At 51.5% G+C, this 22,946-nt stretch overlaps 1 protein-coding gene across 4 annotated transcripts in view; it reads left to right on the forward strand.

Annotated features, from left to right (window-relative positions):
* Positions 1-22,946, forward strand: part of STARD8 (StAR related lipid transfer domain containing 8) — a 124,714-nt gene that overhangs the window by 80,080 nt on the left and 21,688 nt on the right. For 3 of the 4 annotated variants that reach the window (XM_075573571.1, XM_075573573.1, XM_075573572.1), the window contains exons 2-6: positions 13,895-13,966; positions 16,522-16,603; positions 18,542-18,605; positions 19,859-21,126; positions 21,743-21,916. In XM_075573571.1, the coding sequence (XP_075429686.1) occupies positions 13,895-13,966; positions 16,522-16,603; positions 18,542-18,605; positions 19,859-21,126; positions 21,743-21,916 (1,660 nt within the window). The remainder of the gene's footprint in view (positions 1-13,894; positions 13,967-16,521; positions 16,604-18,541; positions 18,606-19,858; positions 21,127-21,742; positions 21,917-22,946) is intronic. The other variant, XM_075573574.1, reaches the window with a different exon arrangement.

A 22,946-nucleotide genomic window follows, 5' to 3' on the forward strand; every position in this document is an offset into this window, starting at 1 on the left:
AGTAAGAGAGTAATATATGGGAGTATGAGGGTAATATACAGTATGTGAGTAAGAGTAATATATGGGAGTATGAGGGTAATATACTGTGTGTGAGTAAGAGAGTAATATATGGGAGTATGAGGGTAATATACTGTATGTAAGTAAGAGAGTAATATATGGGAGTATGAGGGTACTGTATGTAAGAGATTAATATATGGGAGTATGAGGGTAATATACTGTATGTGAGTAATAGATGAATATATGGGAGTATGAGGGTAATATACTGTATGTAAGTAAGAGTAATATATGGGAGTATGAGGGTAATATACTGTGTGTGAGTAAGAGTAATATATGGGAGTGTGAGGGTAATATACAGTATGTGAGTACGAGTAATATATGGGAGTATGAGGGTACTGTATGTGAATAGGAGAGTAATATATGGGAGTATGAGGGTAATATACAGTATGTGAGTACGAGTAATATATGGGAATATGAGGGTAATATACTGTGTGTGAGTAAGAGATTAATATATGGGAGTATGAGGGTAATATACTGTATGTGAGTAAGAGATTAATATATGGGAGTATGAGGGTACTGTATGTAAGAGATTAATATATGGGAGTATGAGGGTACTGTATGTGAATAGGAGAGTAATATATGGGAGTATGAGGGTAATATACTGTATGTGAATAGGAGAGTAATATATGGGTGTATGAGGGTAATATACAGTATGTGAGTACGAGTAATATATGGGAGTATGAGGGTAATATACTGTGTGTGAGTAAGAGATTAATATATGGGAGTATGAGGGTAATATACAGTATGTGAGTAAGATAGTAATATATGGGAGTATAAGGGTACTGTATGTAAGAGATTAATATATGGGAGTATGAGGGTACTGTATGTGAATAGGAGAGTAATATATGGGAGTATGAGGGTAATATACTGTATGTGAGTAAGAGATTAATATATGGGAGTATAAGGGTACTGTATGTAAGAGATTAATATATGGGAGTATGAGGGTACTGTATGTAAGAGATTAATATATGGGAGTATGAGGGTACTGTATGTGAATAGGATAGTAATATATGGGAGTATGAGGGTAATATACTGTATGTGAGTAAGAGTAATATATGGGAGTATGAGGGTAATATACAGTATGTGAGTAAGAGTAATATATGGGAGTATGAGGGTAATATACTGTATGTGAGTAATAGATTAATATATGGAAGTATGAGGGTAATATACTGTATGTGAGTAAGAGATTAATATATGGGAGTATGAGGGTAATATACTGTATGTGAGTAATAGATTAATATATGGGAGTATGAGGGTAATATACTGTATGTGAGTAAGAGATTAATATATGGGAGTATGAGGGTAATATACTGTATGTGAGTAAGAGATTAATATATGGGAGTATGAGGGTAATATACTGTGTGTGAGTAATAGATTAATATATGGGAGTATGAGGGTAATATACTGTATGTGAGTAAGGGATTAATATATGAGCAATATTTATGAATAGGAAGGTAACATGTGAACAGGATAGTAATATCTGGGAGTAGGAGAGTAATATCTAGGCGTAGGATAGTAATATCTGGGAGTAGGAGAGTAATATCTGGGAGTAGGATAGTAATATCTAGGAGTAGGAGAGTAATCCTCATTTTTTGAGTTTGATCCCATTACACTGTTGGAATAAATGATGTTTGCAGTACTGTAAATGTTATGCACATTGCATGTATGCTGCAGAAACACCATGTAACCTGTAACGATGCACACACAGACACTGCTGCTGTAACGCTGCACACAGAGACACTGCTGCTGTAACGCCGCACACAGAGACACTGCTGCTGTAACGATGCACACAGACACTGCTGCTGTAACGCTGCACACAGAGACACTGCTGCTGTAACGCTGCACACAGACACTGCTGCTGTAACGCTGCACACAGAGACACTGCTGCTGTAACGCTGCACACAGACACTGCTGCTGTAACGCTGCACACAGAGACACAGCTGCTGTAACGCTGCGCACAGAGACTGCTGTAACGCTGCACACAGAGACACTGCTGCTGTAACGCTGCACACAGAGACACTGCTGCTGTAACGCTGCACACAGAGACACTGCTGCTGTAACGCTGCACACAGAGACGCTGCTGCTGTAACGCTGCACACAGAGACACTGCTGCTGTAACACTGCACACAGAGACACTGCTGCTGTAACACTGCACACAGAGACACTGCTGCTGTAACTCTGCACACAGAGACACTGCTGCTGTAACGCTGCACACACAGACACTGCTGCTGTAACGCTGCACACAGAGACACTGCTGCTGTAACGCTGCACAGAGACACTGCTGCTGTAACGCTGCACACACAGACACTGCTGCTGTAACGCTGCACACAGAGACACTGCTGCTGTAACGCTGCACACAGAGACACTGCTGCTGTAACGCTGCACACAGAGACACTGCTGCTGTAACGCTGCACACAGACACTGCTGCTGTAACGCTGCACACAGAGACACTGCTGCTGTAACGCTGCACACAGAGACACTGCTGCTGTAACGCTGCACACAGAGACGCTGCTGCTGTAACGCTGCACACACAGACACTGCTGCTGTAACGCTGCACACAGAGACACTGCTGCTGTAACGCCGCACACAGAGACACTGCTGCTGTAACGCCGCACACAGAGACACTGCTGCTGTAACGCCGCACACAGAGACGCTGCTGCTGTAACGCCGCACACAGAGACGCTGCTGCTGTAACGCCGCACACAGAGACGCTGCTGCTGTAACGCCGCACACAGAGACACTGCTGCTGTAACGCTGCAGACAGAGACACTGCTGCTGTAACGCTGCACACACAGACACTGCTGCTGTAACGCTGCACACAGAGACGCTGCTGCTGTAACGCTGCGCACAGAGACACTGCTGCTGTAATGCTGCACACAGAGACACTGCTGCTGTAACGCTGCACACAGAGACACTGCTGCTGTAACGCCGCACACAGACACTGCTGCTGTAACGCTGCACACAGAGACACTGCTGCTGTAACGCTGCACACAGAGACACTGCTGCTGTAACGCTGCGCACAGAGACACTGCTGCTGTAACGCTGCGCACAGAGACACTGCTGCTGTAACGCTGCACACAGAGACACTGCTGCTGTAACGCTGCACACAGAGACACTGCTGCTGTAACGCTGCACACAGAGACACTGCTGCTGTAACGCTGCACACAGACACTGCTGCTGTAACGCTGCACACAGAGACACTGCTGCTGTAACGCTGCACACAGACACTGCTGCTGTAACGCTGCACACAGAGACACTGCTGCTGTAACGCTGCACACACAGACACTGCTGCTGTAACGCTGCACACACAGACACTGCTGCTGTAACGCTGCACACAGAGACACTGCTGCTGTAACGCTGCACACACAGACACTGCTGCTGTAACGCTGCACACACAGACACTGCTGCTGTAACGCTGCACACAGAGACACTGCTGCTGTAACGCTGCACACAGAGACACTGCTGCTGTAACGCCGCACACAGAGACACTGCTGCTGTAACGCCGCACACAGACACTGCTGCTGTAACGCTGCACACAGACACTGCTGCTGTAACGCTGCACACAGAGACACTGCTGCTGTAACGCTGCACACAGAGACACTGCTGCTGTAACGCTGCACACAGAGACACTGCTGCTGTAACGCTGCACACAGAGACACTGCTGCTGTAACGCCGCACACAGACACTGCTGCTGTAACGCTGCACACAGACACTGCTGCTGTAACGCTGCACACAGAGACACTGCTGCTGTAACGCTGCACACACAGACACTGCTGCTGTAACGCTGCACACACAGACACTGCTGCTGTAACGCTGCACACAGAGACACTGCTGCTGTAACGCTGCACACAGAGACACTGCTGCTGTAACGCTGCACACAGAGACACTGCTGCTGTAACGCCGCACACAGACACTGCTGCTGTAACGCTGCACACAGAGACACTGCTGCTGTAACACTGCACACACAGACACTGCTGCTGTAACGCTGCACACACAGACACTGCTGCTGTAACGCTGCACACACAGACACTGCTGCTGTAACGCTGCACACAGAGACACTGCTGCTGTAACGCTGCACACAGACACTGCTGCTGTAACGCTGCACACAGAGACACTGCTGCTGTAACGCTGCGCACAGAGACACTGCTGCTGTAACGCTGCACACAGACACTGCTGCTGTAACGCTGCACACAGAGACACTGCTGCTGTAACGCTGCACACAGAGACACTGCTGCTGTAACGCTGCACACAGGCACTGCTGCTGTAACGCTGCGCACAGAGACACTGCTGCTGTAACGCTGCACACAGAGACACTGCTGCTGTAACGCTGCACACAGAGACACTGCTGCTGTAACGCTGCACACAGACACTGCTGCTGTAACGCTGCACACAGAGACACTGCTGCTGTAACGCTGCACACAGAGACGCTGCTGCTGTAACGCTGCACAGAGACACTGCTGCTGTAATGCTGCACACAGAGACACTGCTGCTGTAACGCTGCACACACAGACACTGCTGCTGTAACGCTGCACACAGAGACACTGCTGCTGTAACGCTGCACACACAGACACTGCTGCTGTAACGCTGCACACAGAGACACTGCTGCTGTAACGCCGCACACAGAGACACTGCTGCTGTAACGCCGCGCACAGAGACACTGCTGCTGTAACGCCGCGCACAGAGACACTGCTGCTGTAACGCCGCGCACAGAGACACTGCTGCTGTAACGCTGCGCACAGAGACGCTGCTGCTGTAACGCTGCACACAGAGACGCTGCTGCTGTAACGCTGCACACAGAGACACTGCTGCTGTAACGCTGCGCACAGAGACACTGCTGCTGTAACGCTGCACACAGACACTGCTGCTGTAACGCTGCACACAGAGACACTGCTGCTGTAACGCTGCACACAGACACTGCTGCTGTAACGATGCACACAGAGACACTGCTGCTGTAACGCTGCACACAGAGACACTGCTGCTGTAACGCTGCACACAGAGACGCTGCTGCTGTAACGCTGCGCACAGAGACACTGCTGCTGTAACGCTGCACACAGAGACACTGCTGCTGTAACGCTGCACACAGAGACACTGCTGCTGTAACGCTGCGCACAGACGCTGCTGCTGTAACTTCCTCACGGAGAGGAGAAGTCCCAGGGTACGGTTATGGCCGCGCACCCCGGCTGTGGGATATAAAACGCAATCTAGCTTATTTTCAGTTAGAATTGAAAGCCGGGCAGGCATTAAACCAGTCCGCGTTCCAGGATTTCTTCCTCCGTTTCTGTGTTTCCATCTTATTCCGTGTCTGCTAGAGACTTTACACAGGAATGCTCCCAGGAGTATGTAAGTGTTTGTTCCGAGCAGAGTATTCCTGGTGTAATGTTGTCCTTATTACAGGATTGGGCTGATACAAAGTAACGGTGTAATATTGTTCTATTAAGCATGTATCACTTGAATAACATTAACCCTTTCTGTGCCAGAGGAGGGGCATGGGAGGTATTATTACCGAGTTAATAAATAAATGGAGCCTTAAATATTACCATGGGAACGATTGTCAGGGTGAAAGTATATTGTGGATACGAGAACTTGCGTATTAGCCGGATACACGGATTCAGTGAAACTTCCTGCAGCAGAAATGGTTATTTCTTGTAGAGATACAGGGAATTTTGTTATAGCAGGAAATACTCGTTAGGGGGGCACACAGTCACTAAATAACATGATCCTTTCAGGAGCTTCCCCCCCACACGCTACCCCCCTCAACCATGCTATCCACCCTCCTCACCCATGCTATCCCCCCCTCACCCACGCTATCCCCCCTCCTCACCCACACTATCCCCCCTCCTCACACACACTTTCCCCCCTCACCCACACTATCCCACCTCCTCACCCACACTATCCCCCCCTCACCCACACTATCTCCCACCCCACACACGCGCTATCCCCCCTCACCCACACTTTCCCCCCTCACCCACACTATCCCCCCTCCTCACCCACGCTAACCCCCCTCCTCACCCACGGTAACCCCCCTCCTCACCCACGCTAACCCCCCTCCTCACCCACGCTAACCCCCCTCCTCACCCACACGCTATCCCCCCTCCCCACCAACACGCTATCCCCCCTCCTCACCCACACGCTATCCCCCCTCCTCACCCACACGCAATCCCCCCTCCTCACCCACACTCTATCCCCCTCCTCACCCACACTCTATCCCCCCTCCTCACCCACACTCTATCCCCCCTCCTCACCCACACTCTATCCCCCCTCCTCACCCACACGCTATCCCCCCTCCTCACCCACACTCTATCCCCCTCCTCACCCACACTCTATCCCCCCTCCTCACCCACACTCTATCCCCCCTCCTCACCCACACTCTATCCCCCCTCCTCACCCACACGCTATCCCCCCTCCTCACCCACACTCTATCCCCCCTCCTCACCCACACTCTATCCCCCCTCCTCACCCACACTCTATCCCCCCTCCTCACCCACACTCTAGCCCCCCTCCTCACCCACACGCTATCCCCCCTCCTCACACACACACACACACACTATCCCCCCCTCACACACACGCTATCCCCCCCCTCACACACACTATCACCCCTCCTCACCCGCACTATCCCCTGTCCCCCACACTATCCCCCCTCACCCACACTATCCCCCCTCTCAGACAATCCTTAAATATCCTTAAATATCTGTATAATAACATCTGTGTGTGTATGTGTGTGTATGTGTGTGTTATATGTGTGTATGTGTGTATATGTGAATATAATATATATATATATTAGTTAATAACTTTCACCAATGCAACAATGATTTATATATATCATCGTTGCATAGGTGAAACTTATTAACTACATTCTCTTAGTATTGAGGAAACAGCGATTAATTGTTATTTTTGGAAAAATTGGGTATTTTAAAAGTAAGTTATTTTAAAGTTTAAAGACCAGGGCTCTTTAATGAGCTTTTCAATAGAAATATCATGAAATTCAAAATCAGGAAGAAGTGCCAAAAATGCACTTAATGAGTTTTACCTTTACAATATATTATATATATATATATACTGGCTATGCATCTTAACCCAGGCTGTGCTCAAAGCTGTGAAATGTAGCAAGCATAAGCTTATAGGAGATCATGTTATATGGTTTTGGAGCAAAAGGTGTCACTATGTGCTCATTTGCATGTCATTTCCCAGAATCCCTTGCTGCAGTGGATAATGGTGAAAGGCAGGGCTGCAGACCTGTCTAAGACAAGTGAATGTGCTCACAGTAATATTTCCATTTTATATATATATATATATGCAAATATAGCTGTATGCTCATCTGCATGTCTCAGGCAGGTCTGCAACCTATATATATATATTACTATTCTCTCTCAATTTAGGAGCCGTGCTTTGTTTAATGTCTGCCCTCCTTGTAGTTGTGATAATGCGTATACGCGTTTCGGGCGGGGGGGAGGGGCAGGGGGGGGATCAATCTCATCACCATTAATGCTGGGGTGCTGGAATGATGGCTGCTGTGGTCACACACAAGGTGAAACCTCAGCTTCCGACTTCACGTGGGAAGATTGAGAGGAAGGATTCCTGGGGGGTGTATGATGAGGCTTCACAGATACTCCTATTACTATACTTTGCAGTACGTTCATTTATAGACCCGGCAGCGCACACGGATTCTTAGAAACATATTACAGCGTACCTCATTCTTTTACAGGCGATACTCTGTATCATTATACAGTGCTTCACGTTCAAGAGTAGAGAGCTACTCCGAATCCATAGAAATACTCGGCATCATTATAGCGTGCCGCATCGTTATTTTCAATGACAGGGAATGTGACCTCATTCTCGCCAGCACTTCTTTCTTTGCCATGCGAGGCCCCCAACCCTCGGGCAGTGAAATGGTTAACCGCGGGGAGTATTTGGGAATGGGGTCTCCGGTGCCCCGATTCCAGGGCCGCCTCTGTATAAAGGAATGCCCCTGGGGCTATTACACACAGGGTTGTGTGTGTGACGGGGTAACGATGACATACCCCGTAGAAGAGGCGGGCGAGAGGAGAAAGGACCCTGTATGTTTGCAGTGTGTGGGCTCACATACCCCCCCAGGCTGCGTCTGTGCCCCCCCTGCGAGTCAGCCCGGGAAATAACCAGGCGATTGTCAGGCGATCACACCCCAAATATCACGGGGTCTCCGGCGCATTCTGGGAAAGAAGTGCCCGCATTTTAACCCTTTCACCGTCTTCAGATCTCTGCCACATGCGAGCAGTACAGGTACCATAAAGCCCTATGCTGAAGAGCTTACACTCTATTGGGATTTAAAATGACTTGCTTCAAATGCATTGGGTCTCTTATTGAGATCTAAGAGCCGCTTCCCTCTTTCAGCAGAAACTCTGCTGTTTATTTATTTTTTACATTCAGAACAGAGAGTTTTCCCGAATGTGTAATCTCCTGCCTGTCACCCAGCGCAAGAAAGGGGCTCCTTCCTGGGGAAATCATTAGCAAAACACATCATGGGGGGGGGGGGGGAGTGAGAGGGGGGGGGAGAGAGAGAGAGGGGAGGAGGTGGGAGGGGGGAGGGAGAAAGGGGAGAAAGGGGAGAAGAGGGAGAGGGGAGAAGAGAGGGGGATAGAAAGAGTGGATGGGGAGAGAGGGTGTGGAGAGGGAAGAGGAGGGAGGGACAAGAGAGAGAGGGGATAGAGGGAGAGAGGGTGGGGAGAGAGAGAATTAGAATAGCAGCACTTGTGGGAAAATAGCATACGTTTAATACACAGGTCAACTTTTCGTCCCTCTGTCTCTTTTGCTGTTAAGACCTGACTGCTGCTGCTGCTCTTCCTCTGTGCCAATTTATTTTGCAGTTCATGCACCCAGGCAATCCTGCAGCATCAGTGGCAGGCCGCTATAATCCGCGTGCGTGCGTGCGTGTGTGTGTGTGTGTGTGTGTGTGTGTGTGTGTGTGTGTGTGTGTGTGTGTGTGTGTGTGTGTGTGTGGGTATATATATATATATATACCCACACACACACACACACACACACGCACGCACGCGTATATATATATATACACACACACACACACACACACACACGCACGCACGCACGCGTATATATATATATACCCACACACACGGATTATATATATTACATACTGTGATTCCGGTGGATAACCGAGCACGCATGTATAGCGGATTCTCTGCCATGTTTCCTGTACTCTGTGACATGACCAAACTAGGGAGGAACTGGTTTCTTTGTAATGGAGCAGACAATGTTTACAATGAAAACAATTCCCACGGCGCAGCATCACGTCATCCCGCGTTGGGATTTCTCCCCCCTCCGCTGGGACACCTCTCCCCCCTCCGCTGGGACACCTCCCCCCACCTCCTCCCTCCGCTGGGACACCTCACCCCACCTCCCCCCTCCGCTGGGACGCCTCACCCCACCCACCCGCGATGGGACGTCTCATTCCCCTCCCCCCACGCTGGGATGCCTCACCCCCCCCCCCCCTACGCTGGGATACCTCACTGCGATGGGTGTCCCCCCCTCCCAATGCTGACCGATCACGACCCTGACCTTCTATCATTCAGCAATCAATGTCGGTTTCAAGACCGTTATCTCCCACAAGGCTTACAATCTATTCATTGGGTACCGCTGACCTAAGTTATTCCACGGAAGGGACGGCAAATATCAGAAATATTAGGAAGCAAAGCGCGGGAATTGCTGAAGGTCTCACAGCTGCTGGGAAATATTTAGCAGTGGAAACTATTTGACATTAAATAGCGGGTAAGGCGTGCGGGTGAGGGGTAAGAGACGTGCGGGTGAGGGGTAAGATACGTGCGGGTGAGGGGTAAGAGACGTGCGGGTGAGGGGTAAGAGACGTGCGGGTGAGGGGTAAGAGACGTGCGGGTGAGGGGTAAGAGACGTGCGGGTGAGGGGTAAGAGACGTGCGGGTGAGGGGTAAGAGACGTGCGGGTGAGGGGTAAGAGACGTGCGGGTGAGGGGTAAGAGACGTGCGGGTGAGGGGTAAGAGACGTGCGGGTGAGGGGTAAGAGACGTGCGGGTGAGGGGTAAGAGACGTGCGGGTGAGGGGTAAGAGACGTGCGGGTGAGGGGTAAGAGACGTGCGGGTGAGGGGTAAGAGACGTGCGGGTGAGGGGTAAGAGACGTGCGGGTGAGGGGTAAGAGACGTGCGGGTGAGGGGTAAGAGACGTGCGGGTGAGGGGTAAGAGGCGTGCGGGTGAGGGGTAAGAGGCGTGCGGGTGAGGGGTAAGAGACGTGCGGGTGAGGGGTAAGAGACGTGCGGGTGAGGGGTAAGAGACGTGCGGGTGAGGGGTAAGAGACGTGCGGGTGAGGGGTAAGAGACGTGCGGGTGAGGGGTAAGAGACGTGCGGGTGAGGGGTAAGGCGTGCGGGTGAGGGGTAAGAGACGTGCGGGTGAGGGGTAAGAGACGTGCGGGTGAGGGGTAAGAGACGTGCGGGTGAGGGGTAAGAGGCGTGCGGGTGAGGGGTAAGAGACGTGCGGGTGAGGGGTAAGAGACGTGCGGGTGAGGGGTAAGAGACGTGCGGGTGAGGGGTAAGAGACGTGCGGGTGAGGGGTAAGAGACGTGCGGGTGAGGGGTAAGAGACGTGCGGGTGAGGGGTAAGAGACGTGCGGGTGAGGGGTAAGAGACGTGCGGGTGAGGGGTAAGAGACTTGCGGGTGAGGGGTAAGAGACGTGCGGGTGAGGGGTAAGAGACGTGCGGGTGAGGGGTAAGAGACGTGCGGGTGAGGGGTAAGGCGTGCGGGTGAGGGGTAAGAGACGTGCGGGTGAGGGGTAAGAGACGTGCGGGTGAGGGGTAAGAGACGTGCGGGTGAGGGGTAAGAGACGTGCGGGTGAGGGGTAAGAGACGTGCGGGTGAGGGGTAAGAGACGTGCGGGTGAGGGGTAAGAGACGTGCGGGTGAGGGGTAAGAGACGTGCGGGTGAGGGGTAAGAGACGTGCGGGTGAGGGGTAAGAGGCGTGCGGGTGAGGGGTAAGAGACGTGCGGGTGAGGGGTAAGAGACGTGCGGGTGAGGGGTAAGAGACGTGCGGGTGAGGGGTAAGAGGCGTGCGGGTGAGGGGTAAGAGACGTGCGGGTGAGGGGTAAGAGACGTGCGGGTGAGGGGTAAGAGACGTGCGGGTGAGGGGTAAGAGACGTGCGGGTGAGGGGTAAGAGACGTGCGGGTGAGGGGTAAGAGACGTGCGGGTGAGGGATAAGAGACGTGCGGGTGAGGGGTAAGAGACGTGCGGGTGAGGGGTAAGGCGTGCGGGTGAGGGGTAAGAGACGTGCGGGTGAGGGGTAAGAGACGTGCGGGTGAGGGGTAAGAGACGTGCGGGTGAGGGGTAAGAGACGTGCGGGTGAGGGATAAGAGACGTGCGGGTGAGGGGTAAGATACGTGCGGGTGAGGGGTAAGATACGTGCGGGTGAGGGGTAAGATACGTGCGGGTGAGGGGTAAGAGACGTGCGGGTGAGGGGTAAGACACGTGCGGGTGAGGGGTAAGACACGTGCGGGTGAGGGGTAAGAGACGTGCGGGTGAGGGGTAAGAGACGTGCGGGTGAGGGGTAAGAGACGTGCGGGTGAGGGGTAAGAGACGTGCGGGTGAGGGGTAAGAGACGTGCGGGTGAGGGGTAATCACAATGGGCTCCGCGGCTGAGAATGGTATAAACAAGGGAACGGACCTCGGGGTCTCTAACACGGGAAGGTCTATTTCTTTCATATAATGGTGCAGGGAAACGTCCCGGAAATGCGGGCGCACTGAGTCCCTGTCACTGTACCGCGTCTCCGGGAGGGAAAGGGTCCGAGGTGTGTCTGCACTTACTCTGGTTCTTTACGGTTACTTGGGTTTGTGTCACCACGGGACACTATGCCACATCCTGCAGCTTTCGGTGTTGCAGAGAATAACTCGAGGCGATGCGGGGAGAATGGCGGCGATTGTGCGTCTGAACTTAGCCGTGATCACTGCCACATTGCGATCGCACAAGCGTTCTGTCTTCGGATAGTTCTGACGCCGTGGCTGGCGCTTAATGAAGGCCGCGCGTGTGTCATACTCTGGGTTAGTGTATTGGTGCCGTGTGACCCAAATCTGAAAAGCCATTAAACATACTGTATCTCAAATGGTGAAGAAAACGTTACACCTGGCAGGGAAACCGTTACATTGCTAAGTGCTTTCTGCTAACTGCAACTCCTACATTTGTGAAGTGATCAGTCACTGAGTAATACTGTATTATAAAGTGATATATGTGACTCGGATAAAGGTGCGTGATTGTATTGCTGCGCGTCTGTGTATCCGCAATGTGCTGAGTATGCGAGGGGCTCACTAATTCCTGCTCAGGGCCCAGAATTTGCTGTGAGTACGGAAATAAAGGAAATCCTCTCGCAGCGTCCTGTACGCCGTGTCTTTGTAACAATGTTTCGCGCTGTTTCGGGGCTGCCGCGCGCTGCTTGGGGGCTGCCGCGCGCTGTTTCGGGGCTGCCGCGCGCTGCTTCGGGGCTGCCGCGCGCTGTTTCGGGGCTGCCGCTCGCTGTTTCGGGGCTGCCGCGTGCTGTTTCGGGGCTGCCGCGTGCTGTTTCGGGGCTGCCGCGCGCTGTTTCGGGGCTGCCGCGCGCTGTTTCTGCCGCGCGCTGCTTCGGGGCTGCCGCTCGCTGTTTCGGGGCTGCCGCACGCTGCTTCGGGGCTGCCGCGCGCTGCTTGGGGGCTGCCGCGCGCTGTTTCGGGGCTGCCGCGCGCTGTTTCGGGGCTGCCGCGTGCTGTTTCGGGGCTGCCGCTCGCTGTTTCGGGGCTGCCGCGCGCTGTTTCGGGGCTGCCGCGCGCTGTTTCGGGGCTGCCGCGCGCTGCTTCGGGGCTGCCGCGCGCTGTTTCGAGGCTGCCGCGCGCTGTTTCGAGGCTGCCGCGCGCTGTTTCGGGGCTGCCGCGCGCTGTTTCGAGGCTGCCACGCGCTGTTTCGAGGCTGCCACGCGCTGTTTCGGGGCTGCCGCGCGCTGTTTGTTTCGGGGCTGCCGCTCGCTGTTTCGAGGCTGCCGCGCTGTTTCGGGGCTGCCGCGCGCTGTTTCGGGGCTGCCGCGCGCTGTTTCGAGGGTGCCGCGCGCTGTTTCGGGGCTGCCGCGCGCTGTTTCGGGGCTGCCGCTCGCTGTTTCGGGGCTGCCGCGCGCTGTTTCGGGGCTGCCGCGCGCTGTTTCGGGGCTGTTGCGCGCTGTTTCGGGGCTGCCGCGCGCTGCTTCGGGGCTGCCGCGCGCTGTTTCGGTGCTGCCGCTCGCTGTTTCGGGGCTGCCGTCGCTGTTTCGGGGCTGCCGCTCGCTGTTTCGGGGCTGCCGCGCGCTGTTTCGGGGCTGCCGCTCGCTGTTTCGGGGCTGCCGCTCGCTGTTTCGAGGCTGCCGCTCGCTGTTTCGGGTCTGCCGCTCGCTGTTTCGGGGATGCCGCGCGCTGTTTCGGGGCTGCCGCGCGCTGTTTCGGGGCTGCCGCGCGCTGTTTCGGGGCTGCCGCGCGCTGTTTCTGGGTTGCCGCGCGCTGTTTTCGGGGCTGCCGCGCGCTGTTTCGGGGCTGCCGCGCGCTGTTTCGGGGCTGCCGCTCGCTGTTTCGGGGCTGCCGCTCGCTGTTTCGGGGCTGCCGCGCGCTGTTTCGGGGCTGCCGCTCGCTGTTTCGGGGCTGCCGCGCGCTGTTTCGGGGCTGCCGCTCGCTGTTTCGGGGCTGCCGCGCACTGTTTCGGGGCTGCCGCTCGCTGTTTCGGGGCTGCCGCGCGCTGTTTTCGGGGCTGCCGCGCACTGTTTCGGGGCTGCCGCGCGCTGGATTTTGCGGAGGTATTGCCGTTAACATTTACATTCCGCGTTTCTCTATCCTTTGATGCAGAAGTCGAGGCTAAGACGGCGTGTGATTGGCTGCGAGCCGCGGGCTTCCCTCAGTACGCACAGCTTTATGAAGGTAATACGCTATACATACTAAACACATGTACATACACACACGTACGCCATGAAACTCACACAGACACACCGCGTGCACATGTACACACGCAGGGGAGCCGTGCTCTCGTACTGTAAGGAACGGACGTATTTTGGAATTTAAAAGACCTTTGCAAACACAGCCCCGGAAGCGACACAAATACAACATGAGTTTAACAATTGTGCGTTTCGTTTCTGTAGTGTTCACTGTGCTAAATATTACCATTGTCATGGGACATATCCAAAGAGAATAGTTTGGGATAGGAAGTTAGTTAATGATTGGAGGTTAGTGGTAGTATATTTGTGATAGGAGGCTAGTTAGTTATAGGAGGTTAGTTTGTGGTAGTATATTTGTGATAGGTGGTTAGTTATAGGCAGTTAGTTAGTGGTAGTATATTTGTGATAGGTGGTTAGTTAGTTATAGGAGGTTAGTTTGTGGTAGTATATTTGTGATAGGTGGTTAGTTATAGGCAGTTAGTGGTAGTATATTTGTGATAGGTGGTTAGTTATAGGCAGTTAGTTAGTGGTAGTATATTTGTGATAGGTGGTTAGTTAGTTATAGGTAGTTAGTTAGTGGTAGTATATTTGTGATAGGTGGTTAGTTAGTTATAGGCAGTTAGTTAGTGGTAGTATATTTGTGATAGGTGGTTAGTTGTAGGCAGTTAGTTAGTGGTAGTATATTTGTGATAGGTGGTTAGTTAGTTATAGGCAGTTAGTTAGTGGTAGTATATTTGTGATAGGTGGTTAGTTAGTTGTAGGAGGTTGGTTAGTGGTAGTATATTTGTGATAGGTGGTTAGTTAGTTATAGGAGGTTGGTTAGTTGTAGTATATTTGTGATAGGTGGTTAGTTAGTTATAGGCAGTTAGTTAGTGGTAGTATATTTGTGATAGGTGGTTAGTTAGTTGTAGGAGGTTGGTTAGTGGTAGTATATTTGTGATAGGTGGTTAGTTAGTTATAGGAGGTTGGTTAGTTGTAGTATATTTGTGATAGGTGGTTAGTTAGTTATAGGCAGTTAGTTAGTGGTAGTATATTTGTGATAGGTGGTTAGTTAGTTATAGGCAGTTAGTTAGTGGTAGTATATTTGTGATAGGTGGTTAGTTAGTTGTAGGAGGTTGGTTAGTGGTAGTATATTTGTGATAGGTGGTTAGTTAGTTATATGAGGTTGGTTAGTTGTAGTATATTTGTGATAGGTGGTTAGTTAGTTATAGGCAGTTAGTTAGTGGTAGTATATTTGTGATAGGTGGTTAGTTAGTTATATGAGGTTGGTTAGTTGTAGTATATTTGTGATAGGTGGTTAGTTAGTTATAGGCAGTTAGTTAGTGGTAGTATATTTGTGATAGGTGGTTAGTTAGTTATATGAGGTTGGTTAGTTGTAGTATATTTGTGATAGGTGGTTAGTTAGTTATAGGCAGTTAGTTAGTGGTAGTATATTTGTGATAGGTTATTATGTATATGTAGTTTATTTTACGTATACAGTTGTTCTTTTCGCTCCATACAAGACCTGTCAGACAAGCACTTAGGGCCCGTTACACTGCTCCCTCACCCACCCCAAACTCCTTTTATGAGGCGTGGGATTAGAGCCCTTCCATTCCTGCCGGTGCCTGGAATACATGGGAGCAGGCCAAGGCTGCCGACCTAATCCCATGGCGTGAACTCAGGAGTCGCGGCTCCAACACTGACGCGGCGCTGAGAGGATGGGGCCAAGCAGCAGAACAATAACTGGAAACATGGCATCATGGGGAAGTCTCAAGCCAACCATTGTCCGGCCAAGGGACTTCCACATCCCCCTCCCGAAACCAGCTCCCAAATAAACAAAGACGACAGCAACTGCTAACAGCCAGAGCTCATAACTATCTGAGCAGCTAAACCTTCCTTCCACTCCGCTGAGGGACCGATGGACACAGCGCCCATCTGTCCAACATGCCCATTAAGAGGCGGGAACATGCGCGCATGTGCGGAAAGGAGCTAGGTCATGGACCACAATGCACTGCAGTATTTTGAATACTGTGCCTGGCAGTGAACGGAAGATGTCCGATATTCATACTATGTATGAGGTTGTGGAAAAAAATCTTAGCCTGTGGAATGTCATATAGTTGTCAATACTAATCAATACTATGAACAGCCTCATTACAATCGGTAATTGTATTCCCGGTGTATCGTGATTAACACCAACGTTCATTATGACATCACCACGTGACCTCACGCCCGGCACGCGCCCCAATGCAAAACTCGAAACCTTTTAGAATGTCGCAATGTGTCATGATATAGGGGCGGTGGGAGTCAGATCTATAGCAAGCCTGGTCTTGGGGTGCCCTGTGCATTATAATTTGGCTACTTCCGGTGTGTACTGTAATTCCAGGCCGTGGTGCTGGACTCTTGTGGGATGTGCCAGGTCACTCTGCCTTTGGTACTTGAGCGGATGAGGGACTGGGTTCCAGGCACATCACTGGCTTCAGTTATCATGAGTTTGGTCCAGTGTGAGTTCCGTTTCTTTGGCGGCTCAGGCCTCCCCTTACCAATTACTGCTCTCGCCTGCAGACTGCCAGTTTCCTGTGGACATCGCATGTGTGAAGAGGGACCACAGCTTTCTGGACCAGGATTCTCTCAAATCCCTTTGCAGGTACCGCATGCGCGTACACTGTATGTGTGTGTATATGTACACTGTATGTGTGTGTATATGTACACTGTATGTGTGTGTATATGTACACTGCATGTGTGTGTATATGTACACTGTATGTGTGTGTATATGTACACTGTATGTGTGTGTATATGTACACTGTATGTGTGTGTATATGTACACTGTTTAAGTAAAAGCTCTCTTGCTTCATTCATTGTAACACCGCCGGAAGAAGAGATCAGTGTATCTCGGAAGCTCGCACAAATAAAAGCATTTCGTTAGCCACAGAACGGTATTGTCCATTCGTTTTTGATTATTATGTGTGTGTGTATACATGAGTGTGTGTGTGTATATATATATATATATATATACAGTGTTCGACAAACCTATACATTTGCTCGCCCCGGGCGAGTGGATTTAACATCGTGGCGAGCTCCTATTGGCCCAAGCAGCACACGTTTGGTACTAGGTGGCGAGTAGATTTTTTTGTGATTTGTCAACCACTGTATATATATATAAAATTATATATATATAATCATATAAAAATATAACTTCTGAGCACATTCACATGTCTTAATCATGTCTGCAGCCCTGCTTTTCGCCATTATCACCTAGCATACAGTGCTTCCACTTCAGCAAGAAATTCTGGGAAATGACATGCAAATGAGCACACAGTGCCACCTTCTGTCTTAAATCCATTATTACATGGGACTCTTAAGCCAATGCGTGCTGTTTTAAACATAGTCTGGGATGAGATGCAAAGCCAGTAAACCCACTCACAGACAGACTTTTTCGATCTTATGGGTCTCATCAGTGTGAGGTTGGTTGTACTGGCTTTGATATATTTTTATATATATATATGTATGTATGTATGTGTGTGTGTGTGTGTGTGTGTGTGTGTGTATATAGTATTGTACTGCATGTGTGTATGTCTTTATTTATATAGCGCCATTACTGTACATAGCGCTTCACATTAGTAATACACACGACAATCATATAAATAACAAATAATACAAATAACAGGTCATGGGAATAAGTGCTTCAGACATAAAAGTAACATTTAGTAAAAGGAGTCCCTGCCCCGAAGAGCTTACAACCTAATTGGTAGGTAGGGAGAACGTACAGAGACAGTAGGGGGCGTACTGGTAAGTGTGTCTGCAGGGGGCAAAGGTTTATGTATCAGGTGTATAGTGTCAGCGAGCAGAGCTACTCATATGCTTCGTTAAGCAGGTGTGTTTTAAGGTGGATAGAGAGGATGCTAGTCGGATACTGAAGGGAAGGGCATCCAAAGGTGTTGGGCAGTCAGTGAGAGAGGTTTAAGGCGGGAGAGGGATTTAGATACAGAGGGGGGTAGAGAGAAGACATCCTTGAGCAGAACGCAAGAGCCGGGATGGTGCATAGCGAGAAATTAGGGCTGAGATGTAAGGAGGGGCAGAAGAATGTAAAGCTTTAAAAGTGAGCAGGAGAATTGGGTGTGAGATGCGGGATTTCACACTGTGGGAATTTCCACTAGCTGAATGCAGCAAGTTGCAGTCATTCCATCATTGTAGTTATCAGTGGAGTTGCAACAGTGTATCTTATAAAACAACCAGTGCTATTTATAGTTAATTCTCTGTTTAAAGTTTTATTTATTGAGGCTGCGGGGGGGGGGGGGGGGGGGAGGGGCAGAGGCTGCGGGGGGGGGGGGAGGGGGGCAGAGGCTGCGGGGCTGCAACATTAACACTGTGTTGTACGACATCGGGGTAAAAAACCACCAGATTAGACACCGCCACTGGAAGATACAGGATGTTAATCTTTGATTAATCCGGGGCTGATTTTTGCTCCCGGCTTGCGCCCCGGAAACAAGCCCTTTAATTCCCCTTTAATTCCCCTTTAATTCCCCTTTGACGTCCTGTATAAAATCTGCATTTTCAGTTCTTTGCTTCGCTTGGTATTTTGCAGGCGGCTGATGACCCTGAACTCGTGCGTCCCTATGAAGCTGGACGTTCATTTTCAGCGCAAACAGGTGAGCGGTCCACGTTTCATCCGGTAACTGCTCTTATTGTCCAGGAAATACAAACAGGACACTGCTGTATAATACTGACACTGGAGCTCACCGCCCTGAGGAGCTTGCAATCTATTTTCCCGTGCAGTTTGTTTGTAGAATACTCCGGCTTCCTCAGGGACTGGGCCGAGAAAACAATTAATTAATGTGATTTACAACAAAAACAGGTTAAAATAACGATATCACATTGTCTGTATTAAATACGTACTGTCCTCCGCTTATCTGTTTGGGAATAATTAAAAGGTCACAAACAGTCTCATTGCTAAAACTGTTTAAACGCTTCGCAGCATCAAATTACCAGGCAAATAGAGAGGGCCCTATTTACTAAACGGTGCATTTATCTGAATGGGGCACAAGATGCTTTATGGCTTAGCACCGTTTAATAAATATGGGCCTAAATGTTTAAATATAATTGAAAATATCTTTATCTGCGTCTGAATTTTTTAAAATAAAATTATCCATCGCATATACCCGTATGGTCCTTGCGGATATAGTCAGTCAGTGAGGTACCCGTATGGTCCTTGCTGATATAGTCAGTCAGTGAGGTACCCGTATGGTCCTTGCTGATATAGTCAGTCAGTGAGGTACCCGTATGGTCCTTGCTGATATAGTCAGTCAGTGAGGTACCCGTATGGTCCTTGCTGATATAGTCAGTCAGTGAGGTACCCGTATGGTCCTTGCTGATATAGTCAGTCAGTGAGGTACCCGTATGGTCCTTGCTGATATAGTCAGTCAGTGAGGTACCCGTATGGTCCTTGCTGATATAGTCAGTCAGTGAGGTACCCGTATGGTCCTTGCTGATATAGTCAGTCAGTGAGGTACCCGTATGGTCCTTGCTGATATAGTCAGTCAGTGAGGTACCCGTATGGTCCTTGCTGATATAGTCAGTCAGTGAGGTACCCGTATGGTCCTTGCTGATATAGTCAGTCAGTGAGGTATCCGTATGGTCCTTGCTGATATAGTCAGTCAGTGAGGTACCCGTATGGTCCTTGCTGATATATTGACGCCACAGTCAGTGAGGTATCCGTATGGTCCTTGCTGATATATTGACGCCACAGTCAGTGAGGTATCCGTATGGTCCTTGCTGATATAGTCAGTCAGTGAGGTACCCGTATGGTCCTTGCTGATATATTGACGCCACAGTCAGTGAGGAAGGGTTTAATGACCCCTCCCCCCATCTGTAACTTTTTCCGAACCTTGTCCCCTCACTGTAGAATGAAGACTCTGATGAAGATGACCAGTGCGCAATCAGTGACCGATGGACGTTCCAGAGGGAACGGGGTCGTTGGTCTCGCCTGGACTCCGTTGACCTCCTGTCCCCAATGTTCACTGCCCCCCCTACTATGAAGAGCACCTCCAGCCGTGACAGCGTCCTGACGGACCAGAGCGCGGAGCTGGAGGCCTCCTCTCTGCATAGTGTCAGCAGCACCAGGGGGGTCTTAGACATTGTTATAACCCCCCCGCAGGGACATTCCCCGGTGTCCAGCTCGCCATCCCTGTTCAAGCCATGCAGGAGCCATAGTGACCAGTCCTTGGCTCCTCACCGCCGGGGGCTGAAGGAGAAGACCAAGAAAAGGAAGACGAGGGGCTTTCTGAAGAGGATGGAGTCTCTACGCAGGAAGGAGAAACCCCAAAGCACGCAGGACCCGACAGCAGGAGGCTCGGTTAGCCCCCCACTGGAGGATTCTGGGAGGGATAACAGGAGACACCTGGACCAGTGCAATGGTGAAGGTGACATTCCTTCTCCGAGATACGAGAAGGATTTTCTTCATCCCGGTTACAGGACTAAGTGTGCGTCCAGTGGCAATATGAGAAAGCCCCAGCTGGATGGCCAGCGCAGGGGATTGTACCTGGAAGACTATGAGATGGGTGGGGGAGAGCGGGTACGGCACAGGCTCTCCCAAAAGTCAGACCGCCTTGTGTGCATCCCAACGGACCACAAGCCTGGTACCTTCCCCAGGTCTCTCTCCATTGAAAGTCTGTGCCCAGCTACCCAGGTGCTCCTGGAGAGTTGGAAGATGGGGAGCAAGTCTTTGGGACATTCAGTTTGCAGCAGCATGGACTCTCACGGGTTAGAGGGGAGACCGAGGAGGGGGTCCGGCAGTTCTATGGGAAGTCGCTCCAGCATCTACGACAATGTCCCCCCCTCCCTGGCAGGCAGTGGGGACCTCCTTGAGCTGGATGACGATAGCGACCTCTTTGGGCACCTGGATGACGTTCTCCATCACGTACAGGGTCTCCAGCGAATGGTAGACATGTGGTCACGAGCCATGTGTCCGGAGTTGGATGAGGGGACGGACTCTGGGGGAGAACAGGCCTTTTCGGCCAGGCACCTCACCTACGAGGAGAGGTCCATGTCCGACGTGGGTACCTCGGCCAGTGACTTCGACAGCACGGGGAACTCGCTGAACGAGACGGAGGAGGCGGAGATAAGAGAGAGGAGGGACTCCGGGGTGGGGGCATCGCTAACAAGGCCCTGCAGGTTGGTCAGAGAAAACATTAATACTGTAACTTTATACTACAATGGTATTTAAAGAGTAGTAGAGACATCTAACAAGCCTTCCAGTAGGTATGGTAGGGACACATTTAGTCATGAAATTCATGGTTAGGATACACCTGGGAATTAGTGTCTGAGATCCGCTAACATTTGTGGCCCTCGTTCAATATACTGACACGCTGCTTCTCAGTACTGGGAATAAAGTCAGCTTCATTCAACTGAAGGAGACTAAAACCTTCTCCAGCACAGAGAAGACGGCATCACAGCATATTGTTATATTGTAGCACGCAGGGAAAGGAACTGACCTGATCTTGTTTTACCTTCTATCTGTTTGTTATATATTACATTTACATTGAAGCTGAAGTACATATGTATATGTTCCCTGTTCCACCGAAGGTAATATGCTGCAGTATAGAGCTATACTGACACAGCTGTCCATGAGGTACATTAATGACGTTCTATTGACTTTAATGCACATTTTGCCCCCGAACCCCAGTGCGATTTCCCCAGTGAGTGTTTCCTGACCCTCTCCCAGTGACTGTCAGTCCTTATGTTGTATGATTCCTGGGTCACGGACAGTCTCTCCCGGTCTCCCCGGCAGGAAGTTACGCTGGCACAGCTTCCAGAACTCGCACCGGCCGAGTGTCAGCTCCGCGTCGCTGGAGATTAACAGACAGTCGGCTGCACAGCTCAATCTCCTGCAGAAGCTGTCCCTTCTCCGACTCACCTCCATCATGGAGAAGTACTCTGTGCCCAGCAAGCAGGGGTGGGCATGGTGAGCAGCGCCGGTGTAATCTCACCCGTCTGATCTCTATGTCTGCATCCTCTGCTCTGCCCATGCAGCCTCCGCTCTGCCCATGCATGCCTCCGCTCTGCCCATGCATCCTCCGCTCTGCCCATCCATGCCTCTGCTCTGCCCATGCATCCTCTGCTCTGCCCATGCATGCCTCCGCTCTGCCCATGCATCCTCCGCTCTGCCCATGCATGCCTCCGCTCTGCCCATGCATCCTCTGCTCTGCCCATGCATGCCTCTGCTCTGCCCATGCATCCTCTGCTCTGCCCATGCATGCCTCCGCTCTGCCCATGCATCCTCCGCTCTGCCCATGCATGCCTCCGCTCTGCCCATGCATGCCTCTGCTCTGCCCATGCAGCCTCCGCTCTGCCCATGCATGCCTCCGCTCTGCCCATGCAGCCTCCGCTCTGCCCATGCAGCCTCCGCTCTGCCCATGCATGCCTCCGCTCTGCCCATGCATCCTCCGCTCTGCCCATGCATCCTCCGCTCTGCCCATGCAGCCTCCGCTCTGCCCATGCATGCCTCCGCTCTGCCCATGCATCCTCCGCTCTGCCCATGCATGCCTCCACTCTGCCCATGCATGCCTCCGCTCTGCCCATGCATCCTCCGCTCTGCCCACGCATGCCTCCGCTCTGCCCACGCATGCCTCCGCTCTGCCCATGCAGCCTCCGCTCTGCCCATGCATGCCTCCGCTCTGCCCATGCATGCCTCCGCTCTGCCCATGCATCCTCCGCTCTGCCCATGCATGCCTCCGCTCTGCCCATGCATCCTCCGCTCTGCCCATGCATGCCTCCGCTCTGCCCATGCATCCTCCGCTCTGCCCATGCATGCCTCCGCTCTGCCCATGCAGCCTCCGCTCTGCCCATGCATGCCTCCGCTCTGCCCATGCATGCCTCCGCTCTGCCCATGCATCCTCCGCTCTGCCCATGCATGCCTCTGCTCTGCCCATGCATCCTCCGCTCTGCCCATGCATCCTCCGCTCTGCCCATGCAGCATCCGCTCTGCCCATGCA

This window comes from Ascaphus truei, chromosome 16, assembly GCF_040206685.1.
Source record: "Ascaphus truei isolate aAscTru1 chromosome 16, aAscTru1.hap1, whole genome shotgun sequence".
Classification (NCBI taxonomy): domain Eukaryota; kingdom Metazoa; phylum Chordata; class Amphibia; order Anura; family Ascaphidae; genus Ascaphus; species Ascaphus truei.